This window comes from Notechis scutatus, unplaced genomic scaffold (genome assembly GCF_049901735.1).
Source record: "Notechis scutatus isolate UNSWTSFEM ecotype Mainland unplaced genomic scaffold, rNotScu1.2 NSCUSCF20, whole genome shotgun sequence".
Taxonomy (NCBI): Eukaryota; Metazoa; Chordata; class Lepidosauria; order Squamata; family Elapidae; genus Notechis; species Notechis scutatus.
The window spans coordinates 622620-646380 of record NW_028263147.1 but is presented as its reverse complement, the minus strand read 5'-3'; the positions used below and the strand labels follow the sequence as shown (position 1 = coordinate 646380).

At 47.4% G+C, this 23761-nt stretch overlaps 1 protein-coding gene across 1 annotated transcript; it reads right to left on the bottom strand.

The window, feature by feature from the left end:
• Window positions 1-811: 811 nt before the first annotated feature.
• LOC113427660 (receptor expression-enhancing protein 6-like) lies at window positions 812-22327 on the bottom strand. Its single transcript, XM_026690175.2, has 5 exons — window positions 22128-22327; window positions 5210-5303; window positions 3852-3990; window positions 3425-3593; window positions 812-913 (listed from the first exon to the last, which is right to left on the bottom strand). Exons 1-5 carry the CDS (start codon window positions 22240-22242, stop codon window positions 879-881), a joined length of 552 nt encoding a protein of 183 aa, XP_026545960.1. The 5' UTR covers window positions 22243-22327; the 3' UTR covers window positions 812-878.
• Window positions 22328-23761: the final 1434 nt, after the last annotated feature.

Here is a 23761-nt window from a genome sequence, read left to right as displayed (position 1 = left end):
CTGCTGGAACTTCAACAATTAAACTGTCTTGGACTACCTGTACTGTCTTGTTTAGCTGTGCAAACTTTAGACTCTAATGTGGTCGTAAGTCGAGAACTTACCTGTGTTGAATTTCACTGTTAGAATTTGCAGCAAATCTCTACTTGACCACCAGATGGCACCAAAGGTATTTTTTTAAGAAACGAAATCCAGTTTGCTGCCACCCAGTGGCCATCTGGAGACTAACAGCTATCACACTGATAGCTCAATTCATAGGGCAGTGATGGCGAACCTTTTTGTTGTGGTGTGCCGAAAGCACACACGCGCGCAATACAATGCGCCCCACCCCCCCTGCACATGCGCGTGCAATACCCCCACCCCCTTACCTGCATGCGTGCGCCTTCCAGCTGATTTTTGATCTCCCAGAAGCTCAAGGGAAGCCTTTGCAGCCTTTGGAGGCCGAAAAACGGGCCCGTTCTGTCACAATATTTCTTTCCGGAAATACTGGAAGTGACGAAACGGGCCTGTTTTTTCGGCCTCCAAAGGCTGCAGAGGCTTCCCTCGAACCTCCGGGAGGGCGAAAAAGGCCTCAAACGGGCCGAAAATCAGTCGGGAGGCGTGCGCATGCACAGTGCAGCTAAGTTTGGCTGGGGCTCGCGGGCCCACACAAATGGCTCTGCGTGCCATAGGTTTGCTATCACGGTCATAGGGAAACCGAACAGTGAAGGAGGACATGGGCTTCTGCATGGGATCTGCAGTTTTGAGGGCAAACAATTGGAAGGGTTTATTACTAAGATCGAAATCATCTCAGGGACCAAGGAAAAGGACACAGTTGCCGTAGAGCTTCCGGCTCCAATTTGGAGAGCCTTTATTTTTTTTGATCGGCGAAAGGGCGCCACTCAGTCCTCTGCCTGCAGGGATCGTGGTAGGACTCCTGAAAAACAAAGAGAAGAAAATGTAAGAAGATTGCTTAGCTGGAAACGAGGAAAGTTCAACTACCGGTTTGTCGAACCAGATGTAAATTTAACATCCGGTTCGTGCAAACAAGCCCAAACCAGATGAATCCCACCTCCTGCCAACAGTTCTCCTAGCCCAGAGCCAGCCACTTTTCAATTTGATGTGGCTCCAGAGAACCTTGGAACACTGGATGGTGTTAGGCACTGAGTGTAGCACTGATGATGTAACCTAGTTGGGTAATGAAAGGTCTGCAAGAAAACTGTTCTGAACAAGGCTTCCTGAGACCATAATTAAGCACACACTTAGTCCAAACAATTCTCTTTTTATTTCAACGCTTGGAATTATGTCGCCTCCAAGACTTATTCCCAAATTGCCTCATTAGTCTCAGCTGCTCTCGCCTTCTGGCAGCTCTGTGCACATGCGCACTGGGAACAGGCTCCCCTCGTTCCTCTGCCTCTCTGCTGCCAGACTCCAAAGGCTCCGGAGTCAGCAACCCACTCCCAGATGGTCCTAACCCCATCCCTGCATCGGATGCAGGACCCTCGTCCGAGTCCTCCCCAGACTCCCAGTCTGGTCCCCATTCTTCCCCACTGTCCAATTCCACTCCGGTCTGCACAGGCTGCCAGCAAACCACAACAAAAACCACCAAGCTCACAGAACACCAAGGAATCCCAGAGAAGCAGGTGCTGTCTCTGGGCTAGGAGAACTGTTGGCAGGAGGTGGGATTCATCCGGTTCGGGCTGGTTTGCACGAACCGGATGTTAAATTTACATCTGGTTCGACGATACAAGACAAACAATCAAGCCATACTTTAATACAAGACAAACAATCAAGCCATACTTTAATCAAGGAACTACCAAGGGGGAAAAACATTCTCCCACCAACGCTGACAGAGCAAGCCACTCGTAGATAAACAGAGAGCAAAGCCCACTCCCTCCTAGTGCTGATGACATTAGGTAGTTTGGTAATGAAAGATCGGCAAGAACACCACCAAGCCCAGAGACCACCAAGGAGCCCACAATCTTAAAAGAGCCTCGTTCCAGTCTATAAATCCCACCCAGAAAAACGATGTGGCTGATGGGTAAGCCTGCATGCAGGTAGTCCTCAAGTTATGACCGTCATGGAGCCTGCCCATGATGGTCATTAACTCACATCGGTCGTAAAAATGGGTCAGGCATGTCATTGACCTGATTTTTTTCAACTTTTGCAGCAGGGGTTAAGTGAATGGTCCACCACAGGTGCAGCTTTCAGAAGGACATGCCGATTTTTGGCAGAACGGTCATCAAAATGCAGCCAACATGACTGTGGGGGCAAAACTGGGAATTTGGGCAGAAAAATAAAAGTCTCCATGCCCCTTCCCTGATCAAAGAGAGTCACCCCTCCCAGACAAGATGCGTGGCAATTAAAAGCAAAAACAAAAAATGTAAAAGCAGAATAATCAAAACCAAAACCAAAACAATGACAAAATCAAAAGCAAAATCAAAAGCAAAAACAAAAAAAAAACAAAATGCAAATTAAAAAAAAATCAAAATCAATGTCCCCAACCATGCAGCCTTGACGGTGTCCTCCCCTGTTCCCAAAGTGTAGGGGGGCAGATTGCAGAGTTGAAAACCGGCTCCGCTCTAAGTCCACCTGACATCCCGTCCATTTCCCAGAATGCCTCTGAGCCCCATTTTGGGGGCACAGGATACCTTCCTGGGCACAAGAAGAAGGTGTGCAAAATAAACAAATCCCCAAAAAAAAAAAAAAAAAAAAAAAAATTTTTTATTTATGTGTTGTGTGTGCAGGAAGACAGACAGCCCTAGCCTTTGTCTCCAGGTGTGCCCACCTGCTCCGTGTCAACTCATCAAACATTCCTATGCCTGTTTTTTTAGTTGCCATAAAAAATGGGGAGGGGAGAGGAAGGAAATCTGGAAGAGCAGTGCAGTGTTTGGAAGCGAAAGTACATTCCAACTCTTCTCTTTAAAAGGTTGTAACTAAGCTACCAGAGCTTTTGCCTGTGAATATATTTAGTTGGAGAACATGATTGATGACACCCAGCCCCGTGAACTGTGCTCAGTTGGAGAATCTGATTTATGACACCCCCAGGGGGGGGGAGGGGGGGAAACAGGGTCCCAGGGGACTGTGAATTACGTAGGCCAGAGTTGGCTTCATACCGGGCAGGGCCAGGATGTCGCCTCTAATGAATCCTTTGCAGTTTTTGGAAGCTTGGCTCAAGAATCATGATTTTAATTAGGGCGATTGCTGGAATCCTGACACTCAGGACATGTAAGAATAAGCCAAGGAAATGCTGACCGCAACGGGGATCAAATTCAGGAATCCAGGTAAGCGGCTTTTCCTCGTGGGAACACCCTGAATCCAAGCCACCATGGAGGCCAGGGAGGCCACCATGAACATCCTGCCTTCCATTTTGCGAGTGCGCCTGCAAGCCCATGGATTCTCCCCCTCCCCCACCTCTCCACAACAGAGGACATTGTGATCACCTTACCTTCCCGGGAGGCGGCGGAGGCCACGCTAGCAGCCCGGCCCGTGAGGTCGCTGAGGACGCTGTCCACCGTCTGGTGGTGCTTCAAAAACCACGGACGGATCAAGCTGCGGTAGAGCACCTGCGAGCCGTTCCACGAAAAGGGCGCCATGCACCACAGCAGGAAGAGGCACTGCGGGGGAGGGGGGCCGGTAGCAGAGGAGGGTCGGCGGGGTTAGGATCCACCCGGGAAGGAAGGGGATGTCTAGGAAGTCCCTCCCGGAGCACCCAATCTTCCGCCTGCATTGAGGCCTGAAGCCCAACGCTGGCCATCAAAACTGGCATCCTCAGATAGACTACCCCTGAACGAGGAGTCTCCGCTGATCGATGCCCAGAGTGCATCTGGTGGGGACCGCCCTCCCGCCTCGTCCTCCCTCCCTTCCCCGTATACCTTGCCGGCATAGTAGAAGGGGAACCAGTAGAGGAAGGTGTCGGAGAAGAACTCCACCACGCTGAACATGCCGTACACCACCCAGTAGGTCAGCCAGGTGGTATCGTCTTCCTTGGCCGGGCTCTCGATGGCACGGATGCTGAAACCGAGACGGGGAGCGATTAGGGGTGGGCTTCTGGGGGATTTGCAGGGGTTCGGGAGAGCCCCTCGCTAAGATTCTGCGCAGTTCAGAGAAGCCCCCAATCCCACTCCTGCTTGGTGTCAACTCATAAAATATTTCTAGGGTCTTTTTAGAATTGTCAACAGAAAGGGAGAGGGGGAAAGAGATCCGAAAGAGTAGTGCGGCAGCTTGCAAAACCAAAAGTGCATTCCATAAATGTTTCCAAAGAGAGTAACTAGGCGACTGAAGTTTCTGCCGCACAAAATTCTAACTGGAGAGCTTGATCGATGACTCTGGCCTATGGATGTGTCCCATTGGAGGATATGAATTAGGATACACCCAGGGGGTGGGGGGGAAAACCAGGGTCAAGGGTGACAGGGAATGATGTGTTTCAGAGTCGGCTACACGCAGGCAGTGCTGGCATGTTTAGCTTCCCATAAATCCTTTGGAAGTTTTGGAAGTTTGGCTCCAGGCTCATGATTTAAAAACGGGGTAACTGCCGGAATCCTGACACCTGGCCCTACCCGCCCCGCCCCTCCCCTTCCCCGGAGTCCCCACACAGCCTGTTTTGGATGCAGGTAAGTGCAGGGCATGCACAGGGGCTCGGGAAGGGCGAAAAAGGGGGGCCTCCCGGAAGTTCAGGAAGTCCAGAAACGGGCCCCGTTTCAGCTTCCAGAGAGCCTCCTGAGCTATTCAACTCCACCCCCTGCCTTTTATCCCCAGAGCTAGGGTGGGGCCTCGTTAGCAGCAGTGGCTCTTCCGTCCTGAGGACCGGCCCATAGATTTCCACTGCTCTCCTCTCCTCTCCTCTGCTTTCTGCACATCCATGCATCAGGCACTGAACCCAGCTGTTCCTCCTCTTCGGCATCAGCCACTTCCAGACGTGGGGGCTGTTGACTCACCATTGGAGGGCTGACGGACGGCCCAGTCTCCACCTCTGTCTCTTTCTCTGCCAGCTCCATTCCCTCTTTCACCCTCGGAGCTCTGATGCTGACTCTGCCTCCCACTCTGCCTCCTCCTCCTCTGATTCGGCTGCCGGAAGGGCCAGTGGCCAACAGGCCGCCACAGGGGGACGACCGAGCCAGCTGCCAGCCCCGCACCAGGCAGGCAGCTGCCCAGCCGTGCAATGAAGCAGGGATGCCTCGCGCATTGTGACAGGTACGCCCCCCTCCTCACAGGAGGGGATGGACAGACTTACGAGACGTAAGCTGGGTAGAGGAACCCGATGAGGTTGCAGATCAGGGAGGCCCCGTAGCCAAACATCAGGTAGAGTCCCACGAAACCCAGGAAACCTGCAAGAGACATAATGAAGAAACAGGGTTGAGCTTTTTTCCCCCCGGCCTCCTTCGGGGAGCAGGTCAGGACGCATCAGGCCTTGGAGAGCTGATGCCCAATTAGGAGGTTTTCCATCCCAAGCCATCTCAGCGGGGCGAGGAGGCCTGGCCTGGATTAGAAGCTGTTTGGGGGATTTGAGGGGGTGGGGGAGGGATAGGAAACATCGCAATTTTATGGCAGAAAAGACAAAACTGAGCAGAACGAAGAGAAGAAAGTTTTCTTTCTTGCTTTCCCTTCCTTCCTTTCTCCTTCTTTCCTTTCTTCTCCTTTCCCGTCTCCTTTCCTGTCCCCTTCCTCTTCCCTTCCTCTCCATTTCCTTACTTCTTCTCCCCTTCTCTTCCCTCCCTCCTCTCCTCCCCTCTCCTTCCCTTCATCTCCATTACCTTTCTCTCAATTTCTTTGCTTCTTCTTTCCTTCTTTTCTTCCTTTCTTCTTTCCTTCCTTCCTTTCCCTTCCTCTCACCTTCCCCTCTCTATTTCCTTGCTTCCTCTCTCCTTCCTTCCCTTCCCTTCCTTTTCCTTCCTCTCCCCTCCCCTTCCTCTCCATTTCCTTGCTTCTCTCCTTCCTTCCCTTCCCTTCCTTTTCCTTCCTCTCCCCTTCCCTTCCTCTCCATTTCCTTGCTTCTTTCCTTTCCTTCCTTCCTTCCCTCCCTCTTTCCATTTCCTTGCTTCTTCTTCGTCTTCCTTCCTTCCTTCCTTCCTTCCTTTCCTCCCTCCCTCCCTCTTATCCATCCATCCTATCTTATAACTGTCCATCTCACCACAGTCATTCTGGGCATCGCAACGAAGATTAAAACCCCATAAATTCAATATACAATATAAAGGACCCAAATGCTGGCTCCAAAATAACAGCAAGGCCAACAATATATAACCCCTGCCCAGGGTCTAAAGCCATTCCGTTCCATTCAGTCCGTTAAAAACCAAGAATATTTTTGTTTGTGTCTTTGGGGCTCTGCCCAAAAGTCGCTTTCATTCTCGACTTCTACAAAAAAAAAAAAAAGGCTGCTGTGACTTTTTCAACCAACTTGCTACCACACTTTCCCTTTTTCCTCACAGGTGTAATGTTGATTACGCCGCCTGCAAATTGCTTGACCGATTGTTTTGAGCCGTTTGCATTTCAGTGCAAACACCTCGGAGAGTTAAGGAGAAGAGGGAGTCCCGGGAAAGGTTTTTTTTAGAAAGTAAATGAAAAGTTTTAAGGAAATGAAGCAGATGTGCATGTGGCTGGAAATATGTGTGTGTGTGTGTGTGTGTGTGTATACAGTATATATATATATAGAATGTAAACCTCTTTGCAGGCTGGGGATCTGGTGATCCGGGTGGATAATGAGCTTAACGAACTATTTGAAGAGCGCTCAGCCTTGGGAGGGATGCACCATCCGCCCAAACAGGGGGTGTGTGTGCGGGGTAGGGGGACGTCTACCGAGATTCTCAGCCAGTTGTCCCAAAGGTGCTTTTTTCAAGAGGCAACTGGACCCCTCTTGGTTGGTTTGTTTTTGTTTTCCCTTGAGGACGTGTCGCCTCTCCTCCGAGAAGCTTCTCCCGTTCGGTTCTGCCATTCCACTTCACTTCAGAACGGGAGAAGCTCCGAGGAGGAGAGGCGAAAGGCCTTCGAGGGAAAACAGAGGGAGAGTCCAGTTGCCTCTTGAAATTTCAAGCACTTTGGGGGGAGGGGGGCAGTGGTGGGATTCAAAATTTGTTACTACCGGTTCAGTGGGCGTGGCGTGGTTTGGTGGGTGTGCCAGGGGAAGGATACTGCAAAATCTCCATTGCCTCCCCCAGCCCACTAACCTGCTTTCCAGCTCCCTTCTCCTGTGCAGGGCAACCAAAGGAGACCCAGCCGATCAGCTGGGACTCGATGGGAGGCGGAGAAGAGATGGGGTCAGAACTGGCTGAATACCACCTCTGTTGAGGGGTGGAAAGCTAGGGGTGGACCAAAGGAGCGAGTGGGAAAGAAGACCAAGGCGTGATGGATAGATAAAACGGATGGATGGATGATAGGGAGAGAGAGAGAGAGAGAGAGAGAGAGAGAGAGAGAGAGAGAGAGAGAGAGAGAGAGAGAGAGAGAGAGAGATAGAGAGATAGATAGATAGATAGATAGATAGATAGATAGATAGATAGATAGATAGATAGATAGATAGACAGACAGACAGATAGATAGATGGAAGAATGGATGGATGGATGGATGGATGGATAGATTGATAGATAGATAGATAGATAGATAGATAGATAGATAGATGATAGATAGATAGATAGATAGATGATAGATAGATAGATAGATAGATAGATAGATAGATAGATAATAGATAGATAGATAGATAGATAGATAGATAGATAGATAGATAGATAGATGATAGATAGATAGATAGATAGATAGATAGATAGATAGATAGATAGATATACCAGCTGATGGATAATTAGATGACAGAGTTAGAAGACAGATAGTAGAGAATAGATGGATATAGACAGACAGATGGACGTATGGAGATAGAGATAGATGATAGATACATGATATAAATGACTGATAGATGATAGATAGATGTGAGAGAGAGAGACAGACAGAGACAGAGACAGAGAGAGCCCTGCGACTATGAAGGACAGATAGGGAAGAAGTAACCACCAGACTGCGAGAACATAAGCTAGTGGTCAGACGCGGAGCCCCAGACTCATTGGGACCCTCACACTGCCATGAACAAGGACGCACATTCAACTTCACAACTAAGACTGTCGGCCGAGCAAGGACAAAAGTAGCCAGAGAAAAGATGGAAGCCTGGGAAACAGTTCAGTCAACAGGAGTACTGATTTACAAACAGCTTATATCGGGGCACAAGGGCACAAGGAAAGAACAATTAATGACTTAATAGCCAGTCATCCACACCCTTATTGACAGCTAACAAACGCGCACAAATCCATCCATCTCGAAGGCAGAGAGAAAAGTTTCCCATGGATGGGTTCCAACATGGAACAACTTGGAAGAATAAACTTCTGGTCCCAGCCAACCGACTCAGATTAGATCCTGCCACATTATCCCGGGACACATATATCGGTTGCCTTCATTCACAATAGATCTCTCTCTCTCTCTCTCTCTGTCTCTCTCTCTCTCACACACACACACACACCCCTTTGGAAAAAAAAATCATCTAACAATATTTGCCAAAGGGCTGATGAAAAGGAGCTGGCTGGGCTCCAGCCCTTTGAGCCTGGGACACGGGAGGCAAGAGAGAAGTTGTGTAGGTGTGTGAAGCACACAAGGGTGTGTGCGGGACCAGCTAGGGCTGCGAAATCTCTCTCTCTCTCTTTTTTTTTTGGCGTGTGCGATCAAAGAGCTGCAAGGTGACCGATAACGATCTGATGATCTCATTAAGGTCACCTTACTTTCTTACTTTCGCCTTCTGCGGACACCAGTGGGCTGACTTGCTCGGATGAGTTGTGAGGCCCGCTGAGAAGGCACACGGCTCTGGGCCCAAGCTTCCATTCTAGGCCATTGTTGCTCCCTTGTGTTAACCTTCCGTAGCCATGGCATCCCCGGGGAGGAGGGGGCTCTTTGTGTGTTCACCCCCCTCCCAAGAGAGGCCTCCCCTAGACGTGGGTTTGATTCTGAACCAGGGTCTGAGCCAAGGTCTTTCAACCTTGGCAAGCACACAACAGATACAAACTCAAGGTTAACCGCTCCAAACTTGGCTGCAGAAAGTAGGACTTCAGCCACAGAGTGGTCAATGCCTGGAAAGCACTACCTGACTCTGTAGTTACATCCTCAAACCTCCCCCTACTCCTTTAACCTCAAACGATCCACTATCCACCTCACCCCATTCCTAAGAGGTCTGTAAGGGGCATGCATAAGTGCACCATCCTGCCTCCTGTCCCTGTCCTATTGTCCCCATTGATTCGTACCTATTTCCTGTATTCTTACTCATGTTTCTACTTATACCTATTACCTGGTAAGCGACTGACAAATCAAATAAAGGAATAAATAAAATAAAATAAATAAAGTTGAAAATGTGTGGGCCCCCAACTTCTGGTAGTGGACTTCAACTTATGATGATGTGTAGACTTCAACTCCGAGAATCCCCAGCCAGGAGGAAGAGGAGGAGGAGGGAGGAAGGAACAGAAGGAAGAAGTGCGAGAAAGGGAGAGGACGGAAGGAGGAAGAGAAAGAGGGAGAGGAGGAGGAAGAGGAAAAGGAGAAAGGAGAAGCAGAAAGGGAGGAGGAGGAAGGGAATAGAAGAAAGTGGGAGAAAGAGAGGGGAGGAAGAGGAGGAAGAGAAAGTCGGAGAAAGGAGGGGGAAGAAGAAAAAGAGGAGGAGGAGGACGGAGGGAGAAAGAGGAAAAGAAGAAGCAGAAAGAGAGGATGGAGGAGGAGGAGGAGGAGGAAGGGGAGAAGGAGAGGAGAAGGAAAGAGGGGCAATAGAATAAAGAAATGGGAGAAGGAGAGGGGAGGAGGAAGAGCTAGAAGGAGAAAGGAGGAGGAAGAGGAAGAAGGAGAAAGGAGAGGGAGGAGGAAGAGCTAGGAGGAGAAAGGAGGGGGAGGAGGAAGAGGAAGGAGGAGAAGGAAAAAGAGAAGGAAGGAGAAAGAGGAGGAGAAGCAGAGAGGGAGAAGAGGTGGTGGAAGGAAGAGAAAGGAAAAAGAGGAAGATGAGGAGAGAGGGAGGAAAAGGAGAAGGAGAAAGAGGAGAAGTGGAAAGAGAAGGAGAAGAGGGAGGAGGCGGAAGAAGGAGAAGGGAAAAGGGCCCCCAGCGTGGCAGAACCGTCCTGCCCTCCGCGTGCCAAGAGGAAAAGAAGGGCTGCCCGATGCCAGGGAGGCAAATCCGGCCCCTTCCCACCAGGGCAGCCACTGGGGGGGGGGGGCTCAAGCCAAGTCCAGCCGCCCTGCAAGGTCAGCAACTTCCCCTCCCCAGTTAAACCCCCAGCAAGCCAAAGGTCCCCGGAGCCAAAGTCCAGCGGTTTGCAAACGGCTCAGCCTTGGCGCTGGCCCATTTCTCCAAGCCAACCTTCAAGGCAGGACCCAAAGGAGACCTTTCCAGCCCACCCACCCACCCACCCAAAAAACATCCTGGAAATGAATTTAAGGGTCTGGCCTTGGGAACCTGCCAGAAATGGCAGCAGGGTCCCCTGCTTGGGCAGGGGGGGTTGGACTAGATGACCTACAAGGTCCCTTCCGACTCTGTTAATCTGTTACCTGTTAACCTCATTGGGGAGGGCAGGAGCAAGGGCCAGCTTGACCGAAGGGCAGCCTCACCCCGGCTCAACACGGACGCTAAATCAAGACACCAGGAAAAGAAAGGGCAGGCCCGTTTTTCAAGTTCATTTTTCCGACATCCTGCATGGATCTTTGGGGTTTTTTGTTTTGCTTTGTTTTGGCCGTTTAGAAAATGAATATTTCCATTTTACAAATGTGACCCCTGAAAAGATCTACCTTCTGGGCACCCGGATACTGGGGTCTCAATACAAATCTTTTTAACATTGGTATTTTGTTGTGTTTTATTGACCTACAGGGTCCCTTCCGACTCCGTTAACCTGTGAAATGGGGTAAGGTCTCCTGATTGGGCAGAGGTGTTGGACTAGATGACCTATAAGGTCCCTTCCGACTCCGTTAACCTGTGAAATGGGGTAAGGTCTCCTGATTGGGCAGAGGGGTTGGACTAGATGACCTATAAGGTCCCTTCCGACTCCGTTAACCTGTGAAATGGGGTAAGGTCTCCCGATTTGGTGGTGGGTTGGACTAGATGACCTATAAGGTCCCTTCCCACTCCGTTAACCTGCAAAATGGTGTAAGGTCTCCCGCTTGGGTGGGGGGTTGGACTAGATGACCTACAAGGTCCCTCCCAACACTGTTAATCTGTTAATTATATCATGGCCGTTGCAACACGGCTTTGCTTTATGTCGAACCTGATATTCCAGTTTTCCCATGTCCTTCAGGCAAAAAAAATAAAAATAAAATAAAAACCCCAGTTGTTTTCTCAATTGTGGATGGAGGTAAAAGCCCCATTTTGCAACCCGAGGCCAGTTTTTATCAGATAGGCTTTTGGCCAGGAACAGCTCAACCCACCTTAATGGGAGTCCTCGACTTACAACGGTTCACTGAATGAATGTTCAAAGTTACGATGGCACTGGGAGGGGGGGGGAAGAGGCTCAGGGCCGTTTTTCACACTTAGCGACCGTCGCCCCGTCATCCCCAGGGTTGCGGGAGAGACGTTTGGCTGCTTGAACAACCGACTCGAATTTACGACGGTCGCAGCATCCCCCAGGTTTGGGGGAGACAATTTCCTCCCTGTTGAGACCAGCAAAGCCCAACGGGGGGGAAACAAAGATTCACTTAATGGCTGTGTGACTCATTTAACGACTGCTCCCTGAACAAACACAGCGAGGAAAGTCGCAAAACGGGGCCAGGCTTACGTAATGGATTTCTCACTTAAACAGCCTAAATTCTGGGAGGTGATTGTGGTTATAAGTCAGGATGGGACCACCTGTGTTCTACTGCAAGTTTTGAAGAAGAGATTGGGCAACCATTTGTCTGAAGTGTTGTAGGGTTTCCTGCCTAAGCAGCGGAGTTGGACTAGAAGACCTCCAAGGTGCCTTCCAACTCTGTTATTCTGTTCTGTTCTGTTCTGTTCTGTTCTGTTCTATTCTATTCTATTCTATTCTATTCTATTCTATCCTATCCTATCCTATCCTATCCTATCCTATCCTATTCTCTAGTCTAATTTCTATTCTATTCTAATTTCTATTCTATTCTCTATCCTGTTCCATCCCATCCCTTTCTATTTAAATGCTATTCCTATATTCTTCTATTCTATTGTACCCTATGACTATCATTATTAAGTGTTGTACCTGATGATTCTTGACTCTTGACGAATGTATCTTTTCTTTGATGTACACTGAGAGCATTTGCACCAAAGACAAATTCCTCGTGCGTCCAATCACACTCGGCCAATAAAAGAATTATGTTCTATTCTATCTAATTGAAGTCCACTCATCTTAGACTTGAGGAAAAAAAAGAGAGCTCCATTTAGGGGTTAGCACAGGGGTGTCAAACTCAAGGCCCAGGGGCCACGTCTGGCCAGTTGGATGCCTACATTTGGCATGCAGAGGCCGCCTGGAAATAGCAAAGGATCGGCCCACAGTGCCTCTGATGGCAAAAATGGGACGCAGGGGTGGGTGGGTAGCGTGGCCCATTTTTGGCCTGGACGGCCTCCTGCAGCACCCTTCTGGCCAAAACAGGGTGTGGGGGGGGGGCTGTGGGTGACCCCCTCACGGCCCATTTTTGGCCTGGACGGCCTCCTGCAGCACCCTGCCAGCCAAAATGGAGGGCGCGGACAACTTGTAGGTCAACTTGGGTGCGGGGTTCGACTAGATGACCTACAAGGTCCCTTCCAACTCTGATTATTCATTAACTACCATGCTGATCCGGCCCTCCAAGAAATCCAGTTTGACACCTCAGGGTTAGCACCACAGGTGCATTTAAAAAAAACAGGGAGAAAAATAAGAGTTCTCGACTTATGACGAGAACGGAATCCGAAATGTCCACTGTTAAGCGAGACAGTTGGGGTGACCTTGGGCGAGTCCCTCTCGCTCTCTCGCTCTCTCTCAGCCCAATCCGCCTCACGTGGTTGTGGTTGTGGGGCCGAGAGGAAGAGGAAGATGTGTTGGGTGTATTCGCCCTCTTGGGCTGCTTGTAAACATAATAAAGGGATACAACTAAACAGAAAGATGGAGTTGTGCTTCATTTTTACGACATCTTTGGCTGCCGTTGTTAAGCCAATCCCTGCGGTTGTTAAGTGAACCATTCAGTTGTTAAGCGAATCCAGTTTCTCCCACGCCCAAATTTTTGATCACATGACCGCAGAGAGGCTGCAAGTGTGGATGGAAAAAACCAGCCCAAGTCATTTTTTCCCCCAGTGGCGCCGTATCTTCAAATGGTCTCTAAATGAACGGTTGTAATCCGAGGGCGACCTGTAGCTTGATTTTCTAGTTGGGGAATGATGACTGGTGGACTTCAACTCCCATAATTCCTGAGTCAGCATGATTTCTGGCTGAGGGATTCTGGGAGTTGAAGTCCAAAAGTCATGAGGGGCCCATCGTTCCCCATGCTGACTCAGGAATTCTGGGAGTTGAAGTCTGCATGTCATGAAGGGCCCATCGTTCCCCACGTTGACTCAGGAATTCTGGGAGTTGAAGTCCAAAAGTCATGAGGGGCCCATCGTTCCCCATGTTGACTCAGGAATTCTGGGAGTTGAAGTCCAAAAGTCATGAGGGGCCCATCGTTCCCCATGCTGACTCAGGAATTCTGGGAGTTGAAGTCTGCATGTCATGAGGGCCCATCGTTCCCCATGCTGACTCAGGAATTCTGGGAGTTGAAGTCCAAAAGTCATGAGGGGCCCATCGTTCCCCATGTTGACTCAGGAATTCTGGGAGTTGAAGTCCAAAAGTCATGAGGGGCCCATTGTTCCCCATGCTGACTCAGGAATTCTGGGAGTTGAAGTCCGCATGTCATGAAGGGCCCATCGTTCCCCATGTTGACTCAGGAATTCTGGGAGTTGAAGTCCAAAAGTCATGAGGGGCCCATCGTTCCCCATGTTGACTCAGGAATTCTGGGAGTTGAAGTCCAAAAGTCATGAGGGGCCCATCGTTCCCCATGCTGACTCAGGAATTCTGGGAGTTGAAGTCCGCATGTCATGAGGGGCCCATCGTTCCCCATGTGACTCAGGAATTCTGGGAGTTGAAGTCCGCATGTCATGAGGGGCCCATTGTTCCCCATGCTGACTCAGGAATTCTGGGAGTTGAAGTCCGCATGTCATGAGGGGCCCATCGTTCCCCATGTGACTCAGGAATTCTGGGAGTTGAAGTCCATGTCATGTCGAGGATGTCATGAGGGGCCCATCGTTCCCCATGCTGACTCAGGAATTCTGGGAGTTGAAGTCCAAAAGTCATGAGGGGCCCATCGTTCCCCACCCATTTCAATAATTGTAATAGGAGGAGGTTGTGATATCGGAGGATCAGGCCTGCGCGCTTATGAGTTGCCCAACATTATTTCTGCTTTCTCCACAACTAGAGAACAAAGTCATCTGAGCTGCTGTGGAATTAAATAGCTCAAGAGGGCCCTGAATATTCAACAGCATCCTGTGAACAGGATTATTCTTGCAAAATGAGGATCAAGCAGATTATGGCCTCATCAGCAGACGGCCGACTTTGCCTGGCTGGGTTCAGAATGGCAACAGGTTTCCCTGCAAGGGGGAAAAGGGGGAACAGACAAGGAAGAAAAAAAAAAACAGTGTTTGCAAAGCAGGGGCCAGTGGAACTCATGGCCACAATGTAGTTTACCACTAAAAAAAAAACATTTAATCCTTGGACCAAAAAAAAACAAAAAATAAGGGAGAATGTGTCAGGAGAACGGAGCATCTCTGAAGCTTGAACAAGGAGAAGGGATGGTACCGCTTTATATTGGGAGGCCGCACACTTGGGATCTGTGTCCAGTTTTGGTCGCCATGATATTAAAAAGGACCTTGAGATTCTGCAAAGAGTGCAGAGAAAGAGCAACAAAGAGGATTAGGGGACTGGAGGCTAAAACGTACGAAGAACAGCTGCAGCAATTGGGTATGTCTAGTCTAGCGAGAAGAAGGACTAGGGGAGACACGATAGCAGTGTCCCCATATTTGAGGGGCTGCCACAAAGAAGAGGGGATTGAATTATTCTCCAAAGCACCTGAAAGGAGGACAAGAAGCAACGGATGGGAACCCAATCCAGGAAGGAAGCAACCTGAAACTAAGGAGAAATTTATTTCCTGCCGGGAAGAACAATTAATCACTGGATAATTCTCCTTTAGAAATTGTGGGTGCTTTTAAGAGATTGGACAGGACAACCATTTCTCTGAAATGGCGTGTAGGGGTCTCCTACCTGAGCGGGGTGGGTGGGGGTTGGACTAGAAGACCTCCAAGGTCCCTTCCAGCTGTGTTATTACTCTGTTATGCTATTCTGTCTATTATGTCCCACAATATAAAAATAAAGTTGTTGAGATTCTGGAAAGAGTGCAGAAAAGAGGATTAGGGAGCCGGAGACCAAAACGAATACGAAAAATGGTTGCAGGAATTGGGTATGCCTATTTTAATGAAAACAAGGACTACGAGGGGCATGGTAGAAGTATTCCAGCATTCGAGGGGCTGCCACAGAGAAGGAGAGGGGGCCAACTTATTTTCCAGAGCACCTGAAGGCAGGACGAGAAGCAATGGATGGAAATGAATCAAGGAGAGAAGCGACCTGGAATTAAGCAGAAGCTTCCAAACAATGAGGACAATTAACCAGTGGAACAGCTGGCCACCAGAAGTTGTGGGTGTGCTCCATTTTTTTTTAAAAAAAGAAAAAATGGGACAGCCATTTGTCTGACACAATAGGAGACCTGCTTGAGCAGAAGGTTGGACTAAAATACCTCAAAAGGTCACATCCGGCCCTAGCTAGGATTCATTTGTAGATGGCAACCAACCTAGGAGGCACAATTTATATTCTTCTTCCTGGCTTAAAGTTTGTTTGTTTTTTTAAACACATGGAAGGAGCTTAATGCCAGTCGATATTCTCCAGGGGTGGGGGGAGCAAAGAGGATTACTGCCATTGCTGCGGCTCCAGGGTTTATTTATTCCCTAAAAGAGGCTTTTGATTTTGGGGGGCATTTCGGAGGCACGAGAGGCGGATCCGGTTAGCTTGTCACAGAAAAAGTATGTCGGCATTAAGAAAACTCATCATGGCTTAAAGCAGAGGTCTCCAAAGTTGGCAACTTAAAGACTTTTGTGTGTGTGTGCGTGTGTGTGTATGTGTATGTATATGTATATATATATATATGTATCTATGTGTATATATATGTATATATGTGTATATATGTGTATGTATATATATGTATATATATGTGTATATATATATGTGTGTGTGTGTGTGTGTGTGTGTGTGGCATTCAGCTTTGTCGGGTATTTTCCCACGTCATTATAGTTGTGCTTTTAAAGTTGTAGCAACGTTTCGGCAGAATCTCATCTGCCATCATCAGGCTTCTGTATTGTGTTCGTCTGTGAGTCAGACTTTTACAGTTGTTTCAGTTTTAAATTTGGGGCTAGCCTATTGCTCTGCCAGAATGGTTTTTTCTTCATCCTGATTGGTTGGGAGTCTTGGTCTGTGTTTATTGGTCTTGGAGTTTGCTGTGTTCTGCTTGATTGGTGTTTCGAATATCTTCTGTCTGTTTTGTGGCTTTTTTTGTGTGTCTTGGTTGGCTGGCAACATTGTGTTCCTGTATTGGAGGCTTTTAGTGCAGCTTGGCTCCGAGTAAACGGACGGCTATCATTAGTTAGGAAGCTAGGTTTCATCTGGGTGCCTGGTTGGGGTGTGTTTGAGCTGGAGGTATCAGGGGGGATCTGTTTGTGCCCAGGTGTTTGCCTGGCTAGTAGTGTGGAGATTTTTTTGTTTGTATATATATTATTTATGTTTTTTTAATTTTCGCAGGTACTTACATGTATGGTATTCAGCTTTGTTCGGGTATTTTCCCACATCATTGTAGTTGTGCTTTTAAAGTTGTAGCAACGTTTTGTTGTAGCAACGAGATTCTGCCGAAACGTTGCTACAACTTTAAAAGCGCAACTACATTGATGTGGGAAAATACCCGAACAAAGCTGAATACCATCATTTGTTTATATATATATGTATATGTACACTATACACACACACACACTGTATGAAGATAAACACACACACACATATATGTACTGTATGAAGATATACCTACACATGTGTGTATCTTCATGCCATACACATACACATATACATATATGTATGTGTGTGTGTGTATAGGTATGCATATGTATGTGTGATGACCCGGGGTGTGGCACAAAGGCAACACAGTTAGAGAATAAGTCTGGGTCCCTTTAATTAGCTCCAACTTTGCCCCCAATGTGCCAGTTACCTTTTGGTCAGGAGAACCACTCTCCCAGGAACCTGCACCAGCCTTTGGCTGCAGATATTCCAATCCAAACATTGTAAACTGAAAACTTTAAATTATGAATTCAGCAAGATAAGATAAGGTAATGAATCCAGTAGGGCACAATAAGGAGTTGCAGAAGTGAAATAACACTGCAGTAAATCAAAGCAGTTGGGAGGATGCCAGGAGGATGCCAGGAACGCAGATAACAGCAAAATAAACATTAGATAAAACTCAAGATAAATATAATGTTAGATAAACATTAGATAAACTTTGTTCCCGACAAACGCCCCTCCCATCTGTCTCTCCTTTAAACTTCTTGTGCCTTGTGAAGGGAATTGGGGCCCTTTCCTCCCCCATAAGCCACACAACTCCCGTTGCTCCCTTCTCCGTTCCTCCCTGCGTGCCCTAGGATGAAGGGTGGGTGGGCAGGTGGGCCTGGGTCTTCCTCTGAATTCCCTCTCCCTTGTTCTACCTCTTCCCTGCTCTGCCCAGCCGGATTTTGCCCTTCCCCAGTTTCCTCCACAGCCAACAGAGCCTGTCTTCCTCCTCGGATTCGGACTCTGACGGGGGCATGACAGTATGTGTTTCTGTCTGTCTGTCTATGTGTGTGTGTGTATGTACGTATGTGTATATATGTGTGTGTACGTATGTGTATATGTCTGTATATATGTCTGTCTCTCTCTCTCTCTCTCTCTCTCTATATATATATATATATATATATATATATGCATGAATGTATGTGTATACACACACACATACATATATACACATACATACACACACATATACCTGTATATATATGTAAATGTATGTGTGTGTGTGTGTGTATTTGTTTTCTTAAGTTTTCGCAGGTACTTACATGTATGCATGTATGTGCACAGACGAACACCATACATACTGATGATGGCAGATGAGATTCTGCCGAAACGTTGCTACAACTTTAAAAGCACAACTACAATGACCTGGGAAAATACCCGAACAAAGCTGAATACCATACATGTAAGTACCCGCGAAAACTTAAGGAAACATCTACATCTACATCTACATACACATACATACATACATACATACATACATACATACATACATACATACATAGTGTGTGTGTGTCTGTGTATGGCATGTGGGCATTAATTAAACCTTAATAAAATATTTTATTTATTTATTTTTATTTATTTCATTTGGTTTGTCAATTGCTTACAAGATAATAGATATAAGTAAAAACGTAGTTATGAATACAAGGATACATGTAAGAAAAATAAATAATATGGAGCTATAGAATTGCAATGGGATAGAGGAGCGGCCAGGAACGGACCTGGGTTGGAGAGGCAAAACAACAACAACCCTGTAAGCTAGAATTGAGGGGGCTGGCTGGGGTCCTCCTCAGCCATCTTCAAAAACCTTCCAATTTCCCCCTTGGACACAGATGTAGAGTTGTAATTGCAGGAATGTCTTTATCTTGATGGCAAACCTCAGAGAAAAGAATGTTTCCAAGCAAATACAACTCAGGCAAAGAAAGTTACTCATCTAAAGGAGAGGAAGTAAACATATGTTGGACTTTGACTAGAGATCATTAATTGTATTAGTTACTATGCTGAACAATAACGAAAGTCAAGCAGAAACGAAAGTTAACCAATGTTGGAGGATAACTAAAAATGTGTATAAATGCAAGACTAGATTCCAATAAAGATCATCATTAATCAGTTGATCATGATCAAACACCTCGACTGCCTCGTCATTACAACACAGAGACAGGCTAAGGTGAGTATTTATTGACCTCTCGAGGCCCCTCCCCCTCCCACTATGGCTATCATGTAAATTAAATACGGTTTCTGCAGAGTCTGTCAGGGCGACTCCCAGCCCCCGCCCCCGAGAACCAGGTTCCCTCCCCTGCCTGGTTTCGCTCTACATTGGCTGCCCACAAACCTGGATATGAAAGAAAACCCCCACAAGCTTTGGTTGTAACAATGGAAGTGAAAAGCCCCAAGAAAGGGCTCCAAAGAGAGAGAGAGAGACACACACACACACCTCTTTCGTGGGTGGTGGGAGAGTGCAGGGGAGAGGCTCAAAAGCCTATTTGAATGCCCCTTCCCCCATACCACAATCCAGGTGGAAGACCCCCTCCCCCAATTGAGTGGGTGTGGGAGGAAGCCTGTCCAATTTTTTTTTCCACATTTCTAATGACAACCAAGTCCGTTTTCATGTAACTCCTCTTTCCCTTTCCATTAGGAAAACGGTTATTTCTCTTTCCATCCTACTACATCCATTGGATATGGGGGTTTCCTGCCTGGGGTTGTGGGGTTGGAGTAGAAGACCGCCAAGGTCCCTTCCAACTGGCTTCTGATTCTGTTATTATTTTATCCTCTTACCTACCCCAGTGTAGTTTACTCTCCAATAAACAATTTGGTTTCAGAAAAAAACTATCCTGTAATCTGCAACTCTTACACTGCAAAAACATATGGACGACACAACTCGACCAGGGCAAAGCAATAGACGCAATCTACATAGACTTCTGTAAAGCCTTTGATTCAGTGGTACACGACAAACTACTCCTAAAAATAAAATCCTATGGTATCTCTGGACAACTGAATAACTGGATAGAAGCATTCCTGGCAAACAGACAACAAATGGTCAAAATTGGGAGCGTCCTATCAAATTCTGTACCTGTCAATAGTGGTGTCCCCCAAGGCAGTGTTCTAGGACCAACTCTCTTCATACTCTACATAAATGACCTCTGTGATCATATTAAGAGCAATTGCATTCTTTTCGCTGATGATGTAAAGCTGTTCAATACCACAGACAATACTGCTACCCTACAAAAAGATCTTGACTATGTATCAGAATGGTCAAACAAATGGCAACTTCAAATCTCAACAAATAAATGCTCTGTCTTACATATTGGCAAAAAAATAATAATCAGAAAATAAAATACAAGCTGAATAGTCAAGATCTTGTTGATGACCCAAGCTCTGTAAAGGACCTTGGAATACTCACCTCTAATGATCTAAGTGCTAGAGCCCACTGCAACTACATAACCAAAAAGGCATTAAGAGTTGTTAACCTAATCCTACGTAGCTTTTTCTCTGGTAATATCACACTACTAACCAGAGCATACAAAACATTTGCTAGACCAATACTCGAATACAGTTCATCAGTCTGGAACCCACATTACGTATCTGATATTAGCACAATTGAGAAAGTCCAGAAATATTTCACAAGAAGAGTTCTCCACTCTTCTACTCGTTGTAGAATACCTTATGCCACCAGACTTGAAATTCTAGAACTAGAAAACCTTGAATTACGCCGCCTTCGGTCTGATCTAAGCATGGTATATAAAATCATACATTGCAATGTCCTACCTGTCAATGAATACTTCAGCTTCAACCATAACAACACAAGAGCACACAATAGATACAAACTCAAAGTTAACCGCACCAAACTTGACTGCAGGAAATATTACTTCAGCCACAGAGTGGTCAATGTCTGGAATACTCTACCCGACTCTGTAGTTTCTTCCCCAAACCCCAAAAACTTTAACCTTAGACTGTCTACTATTGACCTCACCCCTTTCCTAAGAGGTCTGTAGGGGGCGTGCATAAGCGCACCAACGTGCCTACCATCCCTGTCCTATTGTTTCTCTTATTCTTCTTTTATTTTTCTTATATGTACCCATTTCATGTATTCACAACTATGTATACACTTATACTTATTATCTTGTAAACAATTGGCAAATCAAATAAATAAAATAAATAAATAAATAAAATAAATAAAGTGTGGGTTGGCTTTCCAAGTCGGACGGAACAGACGCCCCATGATAAATCCCATCAAATAAAAATAGGGATTAAGGATATCGGTATTTAACATATAGGTGATTAAGATATATAGCTGCCTTGGGTCTGATCTTAGTATAGTACATAAAATCATACATTGCAACGACTTACCTGTCAATGAATACTTCAGCTTCAACCATAACAACACAAGAGCACACAATAGATACAAACTTAAGGTTAACTGCACCAAACTCGATTGCAGGAAATACGACTTCAGCAACAGAGTGGTCAATGTCTGGAATCCTCTACCTGACTCTGTGGTTTCTTCCCCAAACCCCAAAAAACTTTAAACCTTAGACTGTCTACTATTGACCTCACCCCTTTCCTAAGAGGTCTGTGAGGGGGGCGTGCATAAGCGCACCAATGTGCCTACCGTCCCTGTCCTATTGTTTCTTTTATTTTTCTTATATGTGTCCATGTATTGATAACTATGTTTTTACGTGTATCTATTATCTTGTAAGCAATTGATAAACCAAATAAATTCAAATAAAATAAAAAGGTGGACACCCCCACACCCTCACCAAGAAAAGGAGCAGGGGGCTGGACACCTGTTGCCCCCTCCCCAAGAGAGAGAGAGAGAGAGAGAGACAGATGGACGCCTGTTGAAACAAGAAGCAAGGGGTTGGGAGGGGGTGGAGCCCACCCCGGCTTGCAACCTCTCGGCAGGGAGTGAGAGCAAGAAGGCACTCGGCACATGCTCAGAGATCTTGCTATCCAGGCATATGGAGGGCAACGCTTTCTCCTTCGGCAGCGCTCCGCAAACGGAGCCAGGCAAATCCGTTACAGATCCGCGGATCTACAGCGGAGGGGGGTGGGGAACGAGAAAGGATCCCGGATCGCGATCTGTGGAGGGAAGCCCACCTGCCCATTTAGAGAAGAGGGGCTCCGCTACCTTCCGGGGGGGTGGGTAGCCAGGCAGCCCCCCTCCCCAGGCAGTTTCCTTCCTCCCCCGGGCGGAACGGGGCCAGGAAGGAGCGCTCCGCCGCCGTCGTCTCCGCTCACCTGTGGCCAGGTAAGACCTGTTGACGCCGGTCTGGGTTTCCAGCGCCCCCAGCGCGTCGCCCAGCCAGCCGGGCTGGGCCAGGTAGGCTTCGAAGTGGCGTTGCGGGGTCCCCATAGCGGCCCAGGGTCCGAACGACGCCCCGGCCGCCGCGCACCTGGCTCGCCGGCCGATCTGCCCAGCGGGGGGGCGGGGCGGGGCGGGGCGAGGGGCGGAGCTCTGGGACAGGTGAGAGCCGGCCTCGCCGCCGGGAGGACAGGTGGGGTGGGGGGGCGGAGCGGGAGGGGTGGTGGTGGTGGAGGAAGAGAGTCCAAGGGTTTAAAAGCCACTTGGACAAAAATCAATATTGGGAGGGAGGATTTAGCCGGCAGGTACAGGTAGTTTATTTATTGATTTGATTGGATTTGATTTGTCAATCGCTTACAAGATAACAAGGTATAAGTATAAACATAGTTATGAATACATGAAATGGATACATATAAGAAAACTAAAGAAACAATAGGACAGGGACGGTAGGCACGTTGGTGTACTTATGCACGACTTACGGCCAAAACGGAGCCCGACGTGTCGGTTGCTAAGCGAGGCAGTTAATGGAATCATTTTGCCAACTTTTCTTGCTTCCGTTCTTAAGTGAATCTTAACATGCTTGTCAGAACATCGCAAAAGTGGGAGGTTTCATGTCCCGTAACCCTGGCAACCGTCATAAATATGAGTCAGTGGTCGTAAAAGGGGAGCACCTGTCACCCTCCCCCCGCTTCTGGATACGGCAACCGTCATAAATATGAACCAGATGCCAAGCATCCGAATTTTGAAGAGAACAATTTGGTTGCTTGGCTGAGGGTTCGTATTTATGACGTTCGCCTTGTCCCCGGGGTTTAGGTGATCCCCTTTTGTGACAGCTGACTCATATTTATGATGGTTGCCATGTTCTGGGGGACATCCTCCCCTTTTCAGGTTTTCTGACAAGTGGGGGAAGCCAGATTCACTTAATTTAGCAACCTCATGATTCACTTAATGACGGTGGCAAGAAACATCATAAAATAGGGCAAGGTTCACTTAACAACTGCCTCGCTTAGCAACAGAAATTTGGGTTATAAGGCGAGGACAATCTGTATTAAAAACAGCTTCTACTTGGATGTTATCAAAAGCAACATATTAGTGCCTAAGTAATAAATCAGGGGTCTCCAAACTTGGCCACTTTAAGGCTTGTGGACTTCAAGTCCCACAATTCTCCAGCCAGAATAGCTGGCTGGAGAATTGTGGGAGTTGAAGTCCACAAGTCTTAAAGTGGCCAAGTTTGGAGACCTCTGGAATAAATAAAAGGAGTTTTACTGTACTGTTTAAAAAAATTGGATCCTTCTTGATCTGTTACTGGTTTTCCTTTTTCTTCTTCTTCTTCTTCTAAGGCTTCAGGCCAAATCTTACCTTGATTGCAAGTCTCATCAAATTCTTAGGGGCCTATTTGGGAGCATCAAATGCTCAGCATCAAATAATTAACTGGACATCACCTGGTGTTTATTAATTTAAGAGTAACTCCCCCCACACTAAAACCTTCTGAACATCAAGGATAAAAGAGCCTGCAGCTGAACCTAGCCAGTAGAAAGCCACTATACTCAGCTGGAATTGTTTTAGAACA